Here is a 20,887-nt window from a genome sequence, read left to right as displayed (position 1 = left end):
TGAAAGAAATTAAACATAATATAGTATGTTTACCCAGTCAAATAAAAAAAGAGTCGTTTGAAAAAATACTTAGGTTACTGTGACTGTTCTAATTTAAAAATTGGAACTTTTCAAGCGTTTGAAGTTATATTTACTAGCTCCAAAAGTATAAATATTTTCTAAATGTTTTGTGGGAAATAATTTAACATTTGTTTGATGTTTAGGAGGTACTTAATATATAATTATTAAATAGGTATAATATAAAACATTTATTATTAATATTCGATTTCCTGTAAAAAAATGATGAAACAATATTTTGGCAATATTCAAAAATGAATATTATTATTATATTATATATTATTTTTTAATTCAATTTTGGTAATATTGCTAAGAACATATTATTATTGCTGTGTTGATGTAATATTTTCTATTTAATACTTATGCGCATCAACACTAAATAATATATTCACTTTACTTGGTCCTTTAATAGAATAATATCATCAAGAATGAATACAAATTTTGGCATGTAAATGATAAACTACTTTATAAAACTGATCTGAATTTTTTTTTTTTGTAAGCATGACCTTGCGTTGAATTTTGTGCAACTTCTGTGCGTGTTAGAAATATTAAATATATAATTTTTAGTTATATGTTATTTCTACATAACAAAAAAGAAAAATGTACATATTGATTAGTATGCTGAGGTTGTATGCAACTATCTTTGGCTAAGACAGTCCTTTAGGAATTTAGATAAAATAATTTTTTTTTTGTATGTAAGATTACAAAATGTGTTCAATTTTTGGACGGCAATTGTATTAAAAAAATCCTAACATAACACGTCCTAAGATATTTGTAAGTCGTGGTAATATAACCGTAATGATTTTACTCACATCTTGTTGGGTATACCGGCTGGCGGCGGGGCGATGGGTGGTGGATATCTGCACACTATAGTCACCACTTCGTCTCCGTCCATTTCCAGGAAAGGATGGAACCTGACCACAATGTTGTTGGTGAATACTCTTTGCGGATCCTAAGTAAAAAAAAAAAATACACATATACATAAGCAGCTGACAAAAACGAAATGACCACATCTAACGGCCGTTCCACCCGCCTGTTTTGTACCGCATCCTTTCAACGGTAAATCGATCCTGGCCGTGCTGTTACCCTTTCCGGTCACCGTGCACGCACTGCTCCGGTCGAAATCCGCGTACGCCCTACCGTAGAAAGGTTCTTCGAACTTGAGTTCAATCTAAACGTCGAAATTATCAATAATTATCATTATGATCGTCTCTATTATTACCCCGGCCGTCGGGGCCCGAGCCGCACTCACCTGCATGTAACCGGCAGCGCAATTGAGAGCCGCCTTGGTCCTGTTCAAGAATATAACCGGAGACAGTTCGTCCAGTTTGGTCACCTTGCCGTCGAGCACGGTGGACTCGGGCAAACCCCTGTCGGGATTGGGAAACTCGATGCTGTTTTCGATTTGGTCGTAGTTCGACTGGGCTACCACCGCCGCAACCACGGCTGACAGCAGCCACAACGAGACCTTTGCAACGGCCATGGTTGTTGTCTGAAACGAAAACGCACAAAAATCAAAAATATGCTACCGCAGGGCAAAAATGTGTGGGAATTCACGACGATAAACGATAGTGTCACGTCACGAAATCGGTTTGATAAGGGATCGGCGATAAGCGTTTAGATTTAACGTGTCGATCGTTTTGATCGATAATCCGTATTATCCCCAAAATATCTTATGAGAAGTCGATATCAGCTGCTGCTGCTTCTAAATTTATTAGATCAGGGAATGGCTAGAGGACAAAATGGAGGCGAGCTAACCGTTTGTTATATCGTGTTTTCCGTACGCCTCGGCGGCGGTACAGACATATAATATATGGGACAAAATGAAAGTAAAACGTCTGCCACCAAGGGCGGATTAGGTATACACCTTTTGCCCAGTCACCGCGACCAGAGCGATCTGGGCATTGCACAATGCACGCACCGGCTACCGGTTGTAGCCGTTTTAAGTGTATGTACGTGCACGGTACACCGTCTTCAATCGCGCTGGAACAGTAGTAAGACGTTTCGGCCATAGCATATCTACAATATGCGGAGTTTTGCAAAAAAAAATCTCGTTCGAATAAAATTGTTAATAAATCAATAATTCGCTTACAATTTATTCGAATACAGAATAATAAACAATCATACTGTTCTAAAATCTTGATTTCATATCTTAGTATTATGTACATAGATTTTTGTATTTGTAATATTAATAAGTGATTTGCGTTTAATAAGTGAAATTGTATTTTAAACAAAAATTACTTTTGTTTAAAGTTATAATAATAAGTTATATACACCGTTTTTTTTTTTTGTTGCGAATACGAGGAAATCTTTGCGCGACTCTTTTAATTGTTTGCCTCGCAGCTAATACAACGATATTATTATGTTTTCCTTATTGTCATGGGAAATATTATTATCACGGACCGTTCGGTGGCGTGAAATGCGTTTTCTCATCATATTATAATCTCCGAGTCGACGGTGCGAGCAAGCATTAGCAATTATAATCTCGTTTAGGCCGTACAACGATAATTTACTGCAATGCACTGTCAGGCGACACGGAAGACACGACACACCGGGCGTTTCCCGGGACCCGTTAATCAATTTCGGATACCTTTTTTTATATTCTTTCTAAAAAAAAATAGCTATCAAGGACTCTGGCTGACGATGGCCTATGAGGAACCACAAACATACACAATACATGTGTGTGGTGTCGGTCGAAAAATATTGAATGAAAACGTTTGTAGGTATATTATTATTATTAAAAAAGCGTTTCGCAATAATCCGTATTGGACACGCGCGTGCGTTGCATAATAATATCATTATTGTTGCCGCGAAGAAATTACTATTCTTTGCTAAGATGACGACGGTGTATGGTTTAACACACACCTATTCGTCTGCTTTGTTTTCCTCCTGTACACGTCGTTCATTGCCAAAATACACACACACACGCAGGTCGCTTACACGGTCCATAGTAACGCCTTTAATAGCATTATAGATATCGTATATCATTATCGTTGTTATCATCCGTGTTTACATTACCGGAAAACACATGCGATGAAACCGACAAGAAAAAATGATTTCTTTTAAAAAAAAATGAACCTACAAGGACACACGAGGCGACACAGTAATTTGCAAATAATCCAACGTGAAAATCTTTTTGTACACAACGCGTGATTCATACGTGGACGTCGACCAACAACTACAAAATTAACTTTTTTTCATATTTTTTTGCCTCCATTAAAGTCCCTCGAACAGGTATTTTTTTTTTTTTTTGTGGTAATAATTTGCAAAAATAAACTCAACGCGCCCAACAAGTCTATGTGTAACACTGCAGATTAGATAAAACCGGATGGTGCACTTCCTGTCCAAGCAGAGTAATTCCTACAAATGTAAACAGAACAAAATCCTCCTCCAAGGCGTGTTAACACTACGATCGAAAAAAATAAAAAAGTCTTTATGAGAAATGTCACACAGAGCTGAGGTGGGATCCGGTTATCAGTGAATGAGTGTACATATTATGTATGTTCTTTATATATAGGCGTCCAAAGGGATGCCCCTATTTCGATCAAAGTTGGCACAACATATATATATTATAATATAGATCCTCAAAAGAAACATCCTGGGGATAAGAAATATATGGATGACATATAATATATTTGTATTTCAATTTGTTAAGGTTTATTTTTTTAATTGGCTAAAATAGGTTAAGTTTGGTTAAGGTAATAAGGAAAAATGTATAATAGGATGTATTATAAGGATAACTGATAGGAGATTTATTGTTGTAGTACATTTAAACCCGGGCTAAGCCGGATACACAAACAGCTAGAATCCTAATATTATAATATTATATACTGTATACATAATATATTTTATACATACTAATTACAACTAAAACCTGACCCTATAAGGAGACTTAGAAATTCACAGTCATTTGACATTTAACATTTAATCTTATATAATATCGTCTAAATCTTCTATACAAAATGTATATAGCAATGGTAATAACTTTGGAAAGACGACTCTTGCCATCGGTTCAGATTTTTGAAATGTTAAAATATGTTAATTTAATTTTTGACCAAAAAAAAAAACACAGTTTTATCGTTGTGTATCTATTTTTAATATTAATTCGTGTGCATCTTGGTTTATCCAATCCGTAGTAGTACTATTAATACACTGTTGTCTTTCCTAACCTCTACTGATTTATTTCTTGATGGCAAACAAGTACTCAATCACATCGACAAAATATTATTACTATTTATTTTTTAATACTACGTTTTATAGGGCTTTATGCAAATTTCGTCTTGTAGTCTAACCGGACCGCACGTCGAGAATGCAGTATTAATGTCGTTAAGTTTTCAATAATCGATTTGGCTCCAGGCGGCGTTCGGTTGCTGGTCTTATGTGTGTGTGTGTCATTTCGTTGGCTGTACAACTGTTATTGTAATGGCTTTGGATTACTTTGGATTTCTTTTAAAACAACAACCGTGGGTAATGTAACGCTTTCCGACGTCACAAGGCTAAACGCCAGATCGGATAGTATCAGATATGTCTTATTCGAATGGGCGAACCTACTCGTTGTAGGTGTATGTGGCAATATCTTTGTATAACAATCAAGATGACGATGATGATGATGATGATGATAATAATAATAGTAACAGTATACCGAACAGTCGGTATAACGAACCCGTGTGGCCCTGGATCATCCTTCGAGATCCGCCGATCGTTACGGTTTGGAGCTTAGGTAAAAAAATATTATGCAAGTGTGCGCCAAAACCGCCAATTGTGTCAGGACGTTGCCTTGGGCGAGACAAATCACAAATTAGCTGTTTTTAATTGTTTTTTTTTTTTTTAGTTTGAAAGCTGTACCTCCTAACCACGGACGTATGAAATCAGCAAGCAAAGGTCCCTCGAGTCCAGTCTAAAGTCTCATCTCACAATGTAAATTGATCGCTAGCGCTTATCTCGACTGTCAATACTAAATTAACTAAACATCGAATTGACAAATGCAACATTTAACTCGACTAATAATATCAAAAATATGGTTTATCATACTATTACTGGGTTGCATAAGACATTGATAGCTTTATTAGACCATTCATGGGCCACTAAATTACGTTTAACGAACCACTAAACATCAATGTTCAACGTCATTGACTTACATGCCCATTATTCATGGCTCAGCCTTGGAATACAAAAGTCAAAAATAAAAACGTATATACTACATCCACATGAACTCTTGAGTCCCGGCTGTGTCTGGTATGTAATGTAGATATGCAAATAAATGATACTTTAAATGCTTATAATACTTCAACTTAAACAATGATTGTTTGAGTTGAAGCCAAGTTTATGGTTACTTCTTTGGTCATTGTGTTCATAATAGAGTTTGAAAAATCTTAATAGATATACAAAATGAATGAACTCGTTACATCTTGGCTATGACTTATACATTTCTAGATTTAATTTTTAATCCACGAGTTCACCGATGAATTTATGCGACGGTCCGCGCACATTTCGACTGATCCGACCTAGAATTGGCATTAAAAGTGGGAAAACACATGACTTTCAATTATTATATAGGTATCTGTGTGTGTAACGGACGGAAACAATGCACAATATTATATAAAAAAAATATATATATATGATTATTCATTGGCCGTCCGAAGGCCGCCTGACGTTAATGTATTAAGTTTCACCGCGTCATGAACTTGAGAATAAGCGACAGACCTGAGTTACCATCGTTTTCCTTGTATTTAAAATATATGAAATCATTATCTCCAACAAACGGATGTCTTACATGCAAATTCGACAAACGTACACGCACGCCTATTTTTTATAAGTTGTCATTGCAACAGTTTACAGCGTGCGTCTTCCCATCATGGCCGACTTTTGTATTAACTAATCGAATAATTGAATATAAGTACAATCTTGCGGATAACCATCAATTAACGTAAATAGATATTATCGTTTAACGAGATTGGACATTTCGTAAAAAAAAGTATAATAATAAAAAAAAACCCAATCAAACTCTATTTGGACTCGCGGACCGTGACGTGAAATCACGTCTGTCAGCTGCGTTATAATTATTATCTTTAATATCACCCCGTGTATACTTAATACGCAAGGTGCGAGAAGGTACTCACTCAGAGCGTCTTCTAGAAACAGTCCTGTTGCCGGTGGCTTCCTTGTGTCTAACACAATGGGAATTCCATAATTTCATCAACTAGTAGACGGTGTATTTTATTAATATCCGGCCGACGGTAATAATCGATAACGCGTTGATCAAAGATCCGACTAGAGCAGATGATACGGTAATAATACAGCGTACCTCGTTCGAACCGACATAAGCTCATCATGTGTCACAAGGACACGAGAACGCGGTAAAACCGTTTAACACAAACGCGCATCGAGGAAATGTCGCTTTGCCGCGTCTGGTCGGACGGTGGATGGCGGAAAAAAAACCTAGAAAAATGTATTTGCTCTTGACACGGCCCACTAGGTATATGGTTAACGCGACCGCACGCCTGACCCAAGGGGCTCATGACCCTAAGTATATGTATAAAAAAAAAAACTCAAAAAACCGACGGCCGTGTAATAATAGCATAGCGCATCGTCGTTATGTGCGATCGGATTAGAGAGGAAACGGCGATTGGTCTCGGTCGGAGCCGGTGCAACGTGCGAGCACGGTGAAAAAATAATGATAATAATAAAAAAAATAATAATAATCGTGGTAAAAAGTGTTTCCGATATTGGTCACGGGTCAATTGATCCGCAGGAAAAGCATCGGCTGTAGACGGACACCGTAATAAGAAAGCACGGAAACACCTTAGGAAGATGCGACGGGAACGCCATTACTATACCATACAGGGTGATCCATCCGCCGTGAGACACTCATTTTCTAGATATTTGAACACTTGTCATTTTTGACATTCAGCCCTTACACGTAAAACAAGTATAACAACAACGACATTCTTTTGTTTAAGGAATAAAATGATCTACACAGCGCATTATCCTCAAAGTTCGGATTAAATTATTACCTAAAATTGTAACAAAAAAAAAAATGTAGATGTTCAGTGTTCAAAACTTTTATTGCAGCATTGAGGAATTGATTTTTATGTTTTTTGAAAATCGAAGATCAGTTCGGGTCCTGGTCTTCCAATTATAAAAAAAAAACAATTGTTTCAAAGCTTAACAATGCCGCCAGCACGTTTAAATAACATAAACTAATTAAAGCGCTATAGAACGTTTATAATTTGTTGTGACTTTTTCAGGAGACACGCGTTCACATTTTAATCGGTTTATCTCTTCCGTTTTGTTTTTGTTTTTTCATCTCTCACGCCTTTACCATTACACACTTTACGACCTTCCTTTTTTTTTCTGCAGTATCAAACCGTCATGTCCTATACCTACTGGTGTCAGCAAAACATTCTCAATCTACCTTTGCTTGATGATAATAGTTGTTATATTTATTACTGTTATGGAGTATAAAAAAAAAAATGTGTACTTGTGTCGTCAGTAATAGGTACGTTTTATTATAATAACGATGGGTTAACAAACCCAGTAACGTTATTCACAAAGTGTGTGTGCCCTTCTACCGTCGTCGAAGATGATGTACAATATTATTATTTAAGACTAATGCGTTTATTCTCTGTTGATTCGACGACCATAGCAGTGCGGTGTACCGTTAAAGTCTCCGGTGGACCGGTCACGACCGTGCTCCATGCTATGTGTCGATGGTTCAAAGTTCGTTTACCGGGAATACCTATATTATCATTATCATCATTAGGTATGAACATTGTGTGTGTGGGTTGATTATGTCAGGTACCGGAACAGCTTAACCGGTGCACAATCGTCGTTATTTTAGTCAATCGATCATTGGTCGTCATTGGGGGCCAAGCAAGACCACGGGTTAGATAAAACCAGATGGTGCACTTGACCATTTTACTGGCAAAGGAGAAACCACACAATAGATAAAGGAAATGTAAACAAAAGAGTGACGACTATTTTGTAAAGACCTATTTAGTATTATGTGTTATATGTAAACACAAACAAAAAAAAAAATAATAACGTTAAGATATAACATTATTATAGTAATGTATCTTCACTGTCCAGGGCTTAGAGAAACCCTCTTCAGTTCAGTGTGACCACATTCTAGAAATTACATTATTTTACTAAACTAGGTTTTTTCTTTGAAAATTTACCTACTTACATATAACAAAAATGCTACAAACAATTTTTATAAACACAGTTTTTATTTATATGACACCCCCTTTAAAAAAAAAAATCCTAGATGCGTCACTATCTTATCTAGACAATTTTTTTTCTACCGCAGGGGTTACTCTTAATTGAGGTGGGTTTTGGTTTGTTTACATTTTCAGCAATTGCATTGCATTGTCATCTGATTCTAACTAATCTGTGCCAAGATCAAGCACAATATCGATAGCGTCATGGAACCGTACACCCGTCGCGTTTCCAAATACCAGTTACAAAATATCATTTGGTTTTTCTAGCGTTTGCTTACTGAGCAGTACAAGATAGTCTGTTTTTTGACACGGTGCGCTACCCCTCTGGGCCGTCCAAACGATTGCACAAAATTAGTTTAAACTAGCGCAAGATCATGTCTTTCTATGATTTCTTAGATACCCCACAAATATCAATAGTGTACTAGTTGAAATACAACAGTCCAATTGAAGCTTATTACACAGCATACAGGATGATAACAATTAAAAAATAATAAATCCGGATATTATATTGCAATATAAACATTATAATATTCTAAAATCCTAAATTAGAAAAAATCCTATTTAAAAAAACAGGTCTAACAAAAAAAAAATTTATATATTACCATCAGAGAAAACTAAATAATACTTTGAAGCTATTCTCAAACGTATGTGTGTGAAATATTAGAGATTTTACATGAGATTGTTTATTGGTATTTTTGTATAGCCTGTTTATATTTATAGACACTACTGTTACACGGTTTTTGTAATATTTGGTTATTCATACTATCATTAGAAAAATTTTTGTGACAAAATTATATGGTCACACCACAATATTTGATGGTCTCCAAAATTACAAGCCCAGTCCATATAATAGGTACATCAATAAATATGTGTTTATCTCTGAAAATCAGACAAATCCGATAAAGCCTTTACGAAATGCGCTTACCCGGCAGCTGCTGGGTAGCCGGTGTAAAGATTTCAAATTTTTTTTTTTTTACAAAGGATTTCTTTAAGTCAACATAATAATATTATGTGTATGTATTATTTTCGGATTAACGGATTGACGTCTGATCCAGCGGCCTGGCAGATCAGACTTTCCGGCTTAAAAGACAATATATTATAATGTATATGTATTGTTATGTGCTTAGGCATAACTTGTGTACCGCATCCGTCTAAAAAACCATAAACATTAAGTGCGGTTTCTGTTTGGCAGAATATAAAATACAAGCGGTGCGACGACATGCAACCAAACAGTGGGCACAACAGTCTATGGTAATAAATCAATGGTGAGTTTCATAAAAGTCAACCCCCCCCCCCTCATAAAATAAAGTATCGTTTAATATGAAGAACTTAAAAAAATCTCTCGGCCGTTTCATATAGTATAGTACATTATAATCATTATATGGTCTTTCTGGACGTTTGCGATGAACGTTCTTAAAATTATTAAGATACACCAGCTATTATATACACCCATATAGGTACATATTATATTGTATGGCATTACAAAACGACGTTTTTAAATACTCAATAAAAATTCGTTATTACCTCATAATATGTAGTCGCTATTACTGTTGGGCTTTTTATAATGGGTTTGCCGAAGTACGACGAAAAAAACATTAAATAAAACTTGATAGTATTACTTTTTAATCGCCGTAAATAAATTATTATTATTATGTCGTGAACGAACCGCGTTAAAAAACACTTTGGAATATCACTATCATTTCGGTTAATGGAAAACAAAATTAAAATTCCCATCACATTGTTGTGTGTATTATCAGCATTTGAAATTCACTATTTGTACTTGTACCTGTACCTACACGAGCAAACGATACACGAGCTATTTGAATACGAGACAATATCAATATTTGTGTATTATTCTAGTGTAAAAATATACAATAATGTCATCGTGGAAAACGACACCTCTACTGCCCTACCTGTATGTGCTTTAGAGGTGAATCACCTGAAGTGTAATTCAGGTGATTCGCTTTAAAAAGGACATAATAACGATGTATTTTTAAAAAAGTTTAGCCACAGATTAAATAAAACCAGATAGTGCATAGTAAAACAATAGATTTTCAAACAACGATATTTGATTGGTTTAAACTTAATGCAGTAGGGCCAAATTATAATGTCGAAAATATTGTAGTTGATAGTAAGTAGTGAGTAAGTAGTTGATTAACAAGGATAATAGAACACAATAATGATAATAACTGATAAAAATATTATCTATTATTGTTGGTTGATTAACGATGGTTGATGGTGATAACATTGCAAATTTCTTAGACACATTTTTTCATTTTTTGGTCACACTGACCTGAGATTATTAAAATTTACTTACATTTTTGTTTAGAGTGCACTATCTGGTTTTATTTAATCTATTTGGCCTTATAATATTCCGGTATTTCAACAAGTACTACTCAGCTTGACTTGGTGACTTTGCTTTAAACCGAGACAATATTATTGTAATTAAAAAAAAACCCTTAATTGATTAAAAATTAACGGTAAAATAATTATTCAGTAATAATGTAAAATGTTCAACGCGTTTATTGGATTATGCAAATTTATCTATTCGATACGGGAGGTACTGTCTGTATTAATGATGTTCTTATTATTATTATTATTTTTTTTTAATAATTAATCTCAAGAATGTTGTCGGCGAGTCCTATATGGCATACGCCCACTTTATCGACGATTTCATAAAAAAAAAAAAAGAGTCCTCCGCGCGTTTCAACTAAAACCCACTGATTTTTTTTTTACATTTAATTGATGTATCTGCTCACATAACAATTTGACATGCCGCGAGAACCCTCCCCCGCTAACAAGTCCTTGTCCGAGAGCAGACGACAGGTCATCAGAGAGCCGCAGTAAACATTCCTGTCCACACTAAAATAATCCACAGGATTTTGTTTAGAATACGTATTATTGTCAACGGGTGAATATTTTAATCGTTTAATTTAACCCTTCACCGCTCCGGTGAGATGACATAAAATATTTGAAAACTAATTCGAAAAAAAATATATAGTGCGCTCGAATGTCAAAACAACTGGAGCGATTGTTTTTTTTTCTTTTATCACTAAGGTACTAATGAAAACCTATTTTCAATAATTTGTTTTAAATTGTCCAACTAATCCTAAGAATATAAAAAAAAATGAAACAAAATATTACTGAATATTGTTAAATAATGACAATTATTAATAATAATTCGATCTCGGCGCATAGAACGTCAGAAATATATTTAAATATACGGTTGGGTCCTATCGATTTACTCTTTATCTGGATTTATTTACTCGATTTGTTTACTCGTTTGGTTCTCGTTTATTAGACGTAATATTATTTACTCGATTACTCGATTAGTTAACAAGTTTACTCGATTTATTAATTCAATTTGCTTATACGGCCGATACATTAACTAGATGTATTTACTCATTTACTCGGGTTTTTCACCAGATTACTCGATATATTCGCTCATCAACTCGAGTTATTTAGATACTCGTTTACACGTTTTGTTTACTCAAATTATTCGTTTACTCGATTTATTCACCAATTAACCCGACTTCTTTACTCAATTTATTTTCTCCAATTGTTATCATGTTAATGCGTTTGTTCGATTTGTTTATTAAATTTTTCAACGCGTTTGCTCGAATCGATAATTCGATTTAATTACTCGTTCAATAAATTTGTTTACTCGATTTAGTTACTCGTTTAGTAGATTTGTTTATTTGTAACGAAGGTCGAACCATAAAAACATCACATCGCTACTTAATTTCTAGCTTTAGCTCAAAAATCTCATGCATTTTTTTTTTTTTTCATTATAATAATTGGACGGGGTAGAGGTTGTACCGGACAAAGGTAAAGGTCGCACGATGACCCCCACCGAGGAGGGGGGGAGGGACCGTACGACGCTGTTTATCAAATAGATTAACTCGTCTTGTGTACCAAGAGAACGCCGGCTAAGACGGCCGAGAGGCAATAGCTGTGCCGTAGGTACATAATAACACATTGTAAAGACTTATTTATTTCTACACAAGTCGAGACGCACACAATATAGATAGGTAGTACATACCTACCTTACTCGCGTTACAAAATATTCATCTTTATCGCGGCTGTGTGTCCCTCGTGTAAACGGTTGTAGCCGATTAACGAGCCGGGCGGACCGCGCGTTTACCGTGTAAAATGTAAATCATCACGTGGCTCCCGGGTCGGATCGATTAAGTGTAAGTACACAATATACAATAATAACGATAATATATGTACATGCGATCGCCACTCTAGGGCGCCATGGTCCCGCGGCTATCCACGCACACGGGGCCGGGTGGGCACGCAGCGAGAGGTCCTCTCGGTGGTATGTAAGAAGCTGGCGGACAAAAAGAAAACAGCTGTAATATAAAAGACAAAAAACAACAAAATATTACCGCCTACAAATTATCATCACTAGGTACAATACATACAACCAACCGATGGCCGAGAGGTCGGTGGATTTGACGCGTTCATTAGGTATTCAGATCGTTTAAGTCTTATACATAATATTATGTTTGCCGTGTAAACGTCCGGGGCGACCCGCCCGCCAGGCCAAATCCTACTGCCGGGAACGTGGCGAATAATTATAATTGCACTATCTTGATTATGGCAAACAGCAGATAACCGCGCAATCAACGCCCCAAGATAGTACCTAAACTGTTTTTTTTTCCACCTGTGTCAAACACAAACATCCTATGACGACACGTCCGCCGTCGATTGCTCAACACACACATTGTTATACACATTACTACATGCATATCATTTTGTAGCTTCCTGCAACCGGCTATCCGAGTAAATAAGACATTTCAGTGTGTCAAGTGAAGTCATTTTTAAAATTATTTTTGCAGTGCATCTTACTAAATAAAAATAAAAAAAACTTTTTTTTAAATGCCAGAGAAATGTTTTAAAACTAAAGATGTATTAAATACAAGATTTTATTTAAATATTAAAGATTTATAATATTGTAACGGTACAAATTTAAACTATATCTTTATATTATAGGCGATAAGTAATTTTAAAATTATAGGTAACAATAACGATAGTAATATCATAATATTTTAGATTTGAAATGACGAGCAAAATGAAATTATAATTGCACAGTTACTTCGATAATGGTATACCATTGAACTAATGCTGAAAATCAACACTCTCGGACTTGGGGATTTATTAAGGCCTAGAAATGAAACGTGAGGGAAACCAAGTTCATTTTCTTGTTAGATACAACATATTACTGTGAAAAAGTCATTCGCAAAACATTTTGAAAATATTTGTATGTGAAATATTTCCAAGATTTATTACTGTAATTATTATTATATTGGCCGAAAATGGCACCATATCGTTTGGTACACATCACGATTTGTGGTAAGTCAGTCAAGGACGGCTATTGTTTGACGGGCGTGCGTGCCAACGTGTGTTATTAGGGCTTGAGTTACCTACAATTATGAGCATAACCGGTAATTTATATTTGTATGTTATACTTATAATATTATATAGTGACTCGTCCGAGAATATTTGTGGTAATAAAATTTAAAGATTTTCTAGTGAAAGACAAATAAACATTTCAAAATTGTTACCGTTTGAATTTAAAAAAAAAAATTAAAATTAAATACAAATGGTTGATGTAAATGATATTATTAAATTTACAATCAAATTGATTGTTGCTGAGAACACATCAGATGAGTATTAAGTTATAATTGTTAATAATAACAATAATGATATTATCATGTTGACGTTCCTGGGTGTATTTTTACATAACAACATCAGATCAAATAAAATTACCATAATAATTATTATTATTATTAGGCAATTACCGTAGCATTGTAGTGTGAAATCATAACACCGTACAGGACAGAATCTTGTAACGTTCTCACACCGTTGATGATCTGATATGGCACAACTGTAAACCGCACAGACCGTGTAAATGTTGACTCACGAGTAACACTATATCGTTGTATTATAATTTATAATAATAATAATAATGATGATAATACTATGTATATGGTACAGCATGTTATATATATATATATATATATATATATCATACTATATAGGCAATACCGATATTCGTGTGTTAAGCCCGTAGGTATATATAGGTTGTTTATCTGTTATGGCAGTGCTTGCGCGATACACATGCATATTATTATATACATTATTATCTGTTGAACGTTTTTGCCGCATTGTGCAATCGGTAGAACGGGCACTTTCTTTTTTCTTTTTTCTTCTTTATCTTGTCGGGCTTGTGCTCAAGTCCACGTAGAAGACAAATGCATGGCCGTCGCTTAAAGTCAAATTAAAACAATTACCCACAGGAATCGGGCTTAAATTAGACGGCCTACGCGGGTACAAACGCATCATTTATTACCGGTCGGACCGTGTCAATCAGACTTCAGAAAAATAATATATTATCAAGTCGAGCGATTGACGGGCGTAGGTTTAAGAAACCGATTTTCGGATAAGGTATGGCGAGGACGTCCAATCCTATCGACCAAAAGACATTTATAATATTTTGGAAATGTTATAAAATAAAAAATTATTCAATAGACATAGCACTTTTAACGCTAAAATAATGGTTCATAGTCAGTACGAAAATGGCAAAACTCTTATCGTGCTATTAAATTGTAAATTAAAAAAGATTTAAGTCGACTTGTCGCAAAAACACTAAAATTAAAAAAAATAGTGACTCGACAAACACTCTTTTCTCATGCATTGAATATTACCGCTTTGGATTAACTATTAAGCACAAATGATGGAGCGATTCAAACATTTAGTTAAATTTAATTGATTTGTGTCAGGAAAAAAGTTTCTAATAATTATTTACATAATTTAAAAGTCATAATATTTTGGTAAAGTAGTTTTGATTTACATCACTCTATTGCACACAATCCCGTTTATGATTTAGTAATTTTATTTATGAAAGGAGTTAAGCAATTAATTTGCTTATGAAAAGGGTCATATTCGTTCAATTAAAACTCTTACTGTTGGTTAAAAGATTTAATTTGAAAATTTGGTATTCACAAATTTAAATAAGTATAGTGCATAAGAATTAAAAATATTTTTTATAATTATTTTCAAGTAAAATTGTAAGTAAAAAACCAATTATTTTTAATTTCCCGAAAGTTTAACTTTTTTGACTTAACCCCTTTCATAAATAATCGATTCAACTGCTGTCGATTTTTTTCATTCATCCCAAACCAATCGACCCACCGACAGCTGTTTCGACACCTAAACGGAATCCATGGAGTTTTTTTAATACAAAACATACTTCCGCTCTCGATCGCGCCACGGTCGGCCACGGACTGATAAAAAAATATCCACTGCCATCGCTCTTTGTATAAAAAAATAAATCCTTGGACCGCGATGGCATGGATCGTTTGACGAAGCCAAAAGGTGAAAGTTCCTTGGGCGCGACAACTCGAGCAAAACGCCTGGAGGCTTTGTTTCTTTTTTCATACACATTTAGATATATCAATATAGGAGTATATATATATTTATAACTTCATTGTAAGTACACCAAAGACAAAGTATACGATCTTGTGTGACAAGCCGTTCGCCGATTTCCGGATCCTCAGCTCGGGTTAGGTTAGGTTAAGTTAAGCCTACTATACTTATATTTGAAATTAAATAAATCACATACCACAACGCCGTTAGTAATTGATATTTGCTGATGAGATTTCATGTCATATTATATTATTACATTGCATCCAGTCGATTCTGGCTGGAGAAAACGGATCGCGTGCCAGGCAGTATACTGTGCGTTATAATGTATGTAGATGATCTAAGGCGAGCTTGGAGTATATAAGGTACATTATACCCGCGTGGTAACCGACCGGTGCGACCATACATAGGTATGTGCGAGTGCGTTTATTAATTGTATGCGGTTGCACAGCATAAAGACAAACGGGGTCCGTACGATAATATAAAAAAATATAAAAAAAAGTCCAGTATACCGACCTTGTTGCGGACGGGACAATTATTCTCTCTCATGCTGTGTGTATCTTTGTGCCACACCTCGACCGGGTTAACACAATATATGTATAGGTATATTATACATACTCTGCAGCCACTGTTGCACTGTTGTTGTGTTACAGCTCAAGACCCGTAGGCGTCGATTCGCCCGTCTTATCTTGTTGTGAGTGCATGTGTTTGCTTGGAGGTTACGCGTGTGTGTGTGTGCTTTTTTTTAATTCCTCCGCCTTCTTCTATACCGTAGATCTTTTTCCTACTCACACGGGCTGTGTTGTATGTGCTCGTAGTGTACTCAGGTACCGGTGCACGGCTACCGGTCCAGACGATCACAATAATGATGTAGAAATTATTCAAATGATGTAAAACCCGTGTGCTCGGGTCGTTGGCCGAAAACATCATAACAATCGCTTTGGACAGACAGCAAAATAATATGTCTCCGAGTGATGATCTAGTCCTTGCGATGACCCCATATTTATACAAACATATTCACTGGACGACACTGATTTTATTTATTTCGTCGAAGGAAAAGAAAACGCGAAATTTTCCAACTCGGAACGTCCACAAGTGGGTAATTGAATTCGAAACAAATTGAATTAAAACAATACATAACGGACGCGGTGTTTGGTTTTAATTATCGAGGAAAACAGTACACAAACGCACGGGAAGAGTTATTCACTTTTACTTTTTTGTTGTCGTTCTCTGATATTACAATATACAAACTGTTTGAATGTACATCAATAGCAACGCGACGGCCGTGGATAAAAGTAACAATGCAAACTTGGAAAGTCAATTAAAACACATGTACACGAGTCCATCGCGGGAAAAACGTATTGAGGAAATATGTTATGATCATAATATGACAGCTCGCTCTAGTTTTCAAAAATGTGCAATATCCGTTTGGGTGTAGGTAGGTAATACGATTTGTACAATAATTATAACATCCCTTTTGCCTATACGTGTGACTTTAACGCTGGTGCACGAACGAGAACGGTTTGGGAGGCACGCTTAAGTAGATATTTGCAGACAAGGTAGAGGTGGATTGCTTGGCGTTCCTCGACGATATTGTGGGCGCGCCAATGTTTTTTATCTTATGTTTTTTTTTTACCAAGTAGTCCGTTTGATTTATTTTATCTATCTTAAATTCCGTTTGGATTTTATAAGTATACGCAATAACGATTACCATACCATACAATAGCGGTAATATGTGGTGATGTTATCATTCATATAAGCCAACGGAGTATCCACGCACATTATATTATGCTTAACTCGATTTGACCACTTTCGGTTTTCGACCGCACACCGTATCTACAGGAGAAAAAAATACATAGTTGGACCAACTAAATAAATATTTGACCCAACTAAACGTATGGTTGATTGGAACTAAACATTTAATTGACCCGACTATTTAATTAGCTGTTTGACCTATACAAACGCATCGTATCTTTAAACATTATCCATAATTTTAGTTGGTCCAACTGTATATTATTTTCCGTGTACAGGGTAATCCAGTATCTGGTCGATTTCTAGATCAACCACCGTCCACGCAGAAGGCCTACACACTGTCTGTTTATTGCAGTCATACAGACAACAGTCCTTCGTGTCGATTAAAATAATATAATAGTTTATTATTATTAATTATTATTGATGTTGTCAACACTATAAGCTTTGTCGACAAATTGTTGTGACCGCATTGTTTGGACTATATTTTATTATATTATGTACTATCTATTATTACCAATAATAAAGGTGCACATGTTATATAGGTATTATTATGGTACATTCGAAAATACGGGAAGTGCTGGCGGCCGGGTGACACGGTTTTGGACAACAATAATAATGGTAGCCTAAGTACAATATACAGTGTGGTGTGCACGCGTTTTTTGATACCCTTGCCGCCATATGGTAGGCAATTCCGAGGTCGACCCACCGGGCCCACGAGGGCATCGTCGCCGTAGCCGCCGCCGCAACAGTGTATTTTATTCCCACACACACACATTCCCTGCCCGGTGGGTAGGTCGATGCCGTTAGTATTACAAAAAATATTAAATTCGGTTACACAATATCAGATTTTAAAAAAAAAAATGCAAATCAGAACCATCGGTGGCCACATACAGGGCGATTGCGGTTAATCCAGTCAACACCTAAGAAGATATTGTACTTTTTAACATTATTCTTTTTACAATACTAACAATGGCGATTTTGCAGGTTTTTCTTTTTGGTGACACTTTGGTTTATATCTATCCTCTTCCAATCTCTCCGGAGACCATCCAAGATGACTCGAGCACAGTTGACCGATAGACTTCTTAAGATCTCAGTAAGCAAACGTAAGTATATTATACAATTAATAACATAAAGACAAAAAATACCGTCATTGGGCGACTTCTCCAATCGAGTCTTCGAGCAAACTTATATTTTATTTTTATTTTTCTAATTTACATCACTTATGCTTACTGTAAAAAAAAACCCTGTTTAAATTGCATAATTTTCTGAATAAATGTTTTTAAAAAATTGATTACGTTGAACGGCCGAGTGGAAAAATGATAATATTCCACTACACTCAAATTTTAGGAAAATATAAAGAAAACTGCTTATTTCCTATTCAATTTATAAATAGGAATTATATATTATTCCTGTTATAATATTTATAAATGAAGTTTCAATTGAATATTATTCTTTGTAGGGTCATAATATGAGGTTAATAGTGAGCAATATAATAACACGATTGGGTTTAATATAGTCTAACGCAACCGGTGCTATTTTTTTAACGACAGTTCATTAATTAGATTGTTTTTTTTCCTTCTAGGTATTACGCATGGGATATTATGGCGAAACCTTTAACCGACCAACGAGCGCATGCAATGTTTACCTATGTGGACTACATTTTAACGCACAAGTCGACAAGCCGGCTAAACCCGTAAGAGCATATAGGTAGAACAAAAAGAGTATAAAAATGTGTATCATTGTGCAACACTAAATGATTCACAGTGTAACAATTTTTCACCGAGTATATTAATATTAATTTCCAAGTTATGAAATTGTTGGCTAAGTCATTGCGCTGTATGTAACATTATTATGTACAAACGGGGAGAATGTTTTTAGTGCACCATGGCAATTTTTTTTTTAAATCTATAAAACCATTTTGTACCGAATTTTTCGGTAAAGCTGTACCTATACTTTTGTGTAAAGTTTAGGTGTTTTTTCTGTATAATTAATTGTATGTATTTGTTATAAAACAATAATATTACCGAACTGTACATTGTGTAATATATTAGCGAAAAAATTGAATATACTAAAAAAATGCTCATCGCTATACTAATAAATATAATATTAATAAATTATACAGTTTGAGCTTGAAATAATAAAAAAATTCGCTTTAATTAACCTAATTAAAATATAATATAGTGTAAGTTAAGAAAAAATATTTATACAAATAATCTAGTCAGGTTGTCTAATGGACGTTCATAATGTGATTCAGTATTATAGTTGCATATTTGTTTAAAGGTTATTAGGTTAAAATGTATTAAGGTTAATACTGAACTAACAACATATTTTATTATCTAGATTTCTTGTAGAAAACGAAGGGGAAATATTTATTTGGTCTGAGAATTCAAGGACAGTTCTAACTTCTTATATACAATATGTACATACAAACTGGCGATAACATACACTGCACATTTTGTATTCAGCTTATATATTTATACAGTAACAATAAAATATTGGTGCAACAAGTAAATTGAACATTAGGTAAATTAATTGAAAGGAAGTTCTGCCATTTTACAGGTCTCTCGAATGTTCTTTTTTTGTCAATTACTACAAAATTGTTTATATCCGATTCTTAATTATGTTTTATAACATAACGAGAAGGTGCTGTTTTTACTACACTGAAATAAATCTAAGAACCCAACCGTTTAGATAGTATGTAGCCAAAAAAATAATGTATTTTGTAATCAATTACACATAATTGTAAAGAGATTTCGGATTGAAACCTTTAAAATAATTGAAACCTAATCGTTTCTGATGTCGGCGTCGATACCAAAACACGACGGTTATCTTTCTTACTGTCTTAGGCTTAATAGCAGTCGAGTAGTTTGTGTGTGTGTGTGTGTATTTTGGGTCAATTATAACGGACCGAAGATTATATTTTTTATTCATACACAAAACGGCCGTCGTTCAAGGACGCGATTAAAACACAGAAAATACAACTGCGTGTAACTTGTATGTGTGTTATCTATCTTCATCCTTTTGTTTCACTTTCACTTTTCCCACTATGACCAGCACAGCCGTACCGTTGTCGTCGTCGTCGCCGTTCTATTGCTAATTGCAACGACCTACTTATGCAACAGGCTGGTCTTCCTTAACACCGAACGGTATACCGAGTTTGTTTTTGTTGTTGTTGTAGTTTTCTTCGATTTGAATACAAACGAATGCGGATTAAAAATCGTTGCCCATTGTTTGTTTACTTCCGCGGACGACGCACGAACGTCGTTGCTTAAGTAACAGCTACCGTTTTAACTTAACCTAATCTTACCTAAAACAACCGTACGTACCCAGCCAATAAACAAAATAAAATCTACATACAAGGGTGTCCTTAGTTCAGGAGAAGACATTAATTTTCTCTTGAAATTGTGTGGCAATTTTGAAGTTTATCT

General features: G+C 35.0%; 1 protein-coding gene across 2 annotated transcripts in view; it reads right to left on the bottom strand.

Moving 5' to 3' along the window:
• Nucleotides 1-20,887, bottom strand: part of LOC126847462 (uncharacterized) — a 46,106-nt gene that overhangs the window by 6,672 nt on the left and 18,547 nt on the right. The window contains exons 1-4 of one of the 2 annotated variants that reach the window (XM_050587701.1): nt 15,907-16,038; nt 1,310-1,549; nt 1,091-1,228; nt 870-1,009 (exon numbers count right to left, since the gene is read on the bottom strand). In XM_050587701.1, coding sequence (XP_050443658.1) covers nt 870-1,009; nt 1,091-1,228; nt 1,310-1,549; nt 15,907-15,948 — 560 coding nt within the window. In that variant the 5' untranslated portion in view covers nt 15,949-16,038. Of the gene's footprint in view, nt 1-869; nt 1,010-1,090; nt 1,229-1,309; nt 1,550-15,906; nt 16,039-20,887 lie in introns of those variants that run through there. The other variant, XM_050587702.1, reaches the window with a different exon arrangement.

Source organism: Adelges cooleyi, unplaced genomic scaffold, assembly GCF_023614345.1.
Source record: "Adelges cooleyi isolate 19-005CV unplaced genomic scaffold, UGA_ACOO_1.1 ACOO_flye_CR_arks_rails_tigmint_CR_PRNA_108, whole genome shotgun sequence".
NCBI lineage: Eukaryota > Metazoa > Arthropoda > Insecta > Hemiptera > Adelgidae > Adelges > Adelges cooleyi.
This window is presented reverse-complemented; position numbering and strand designations above follow the sequence as displayed.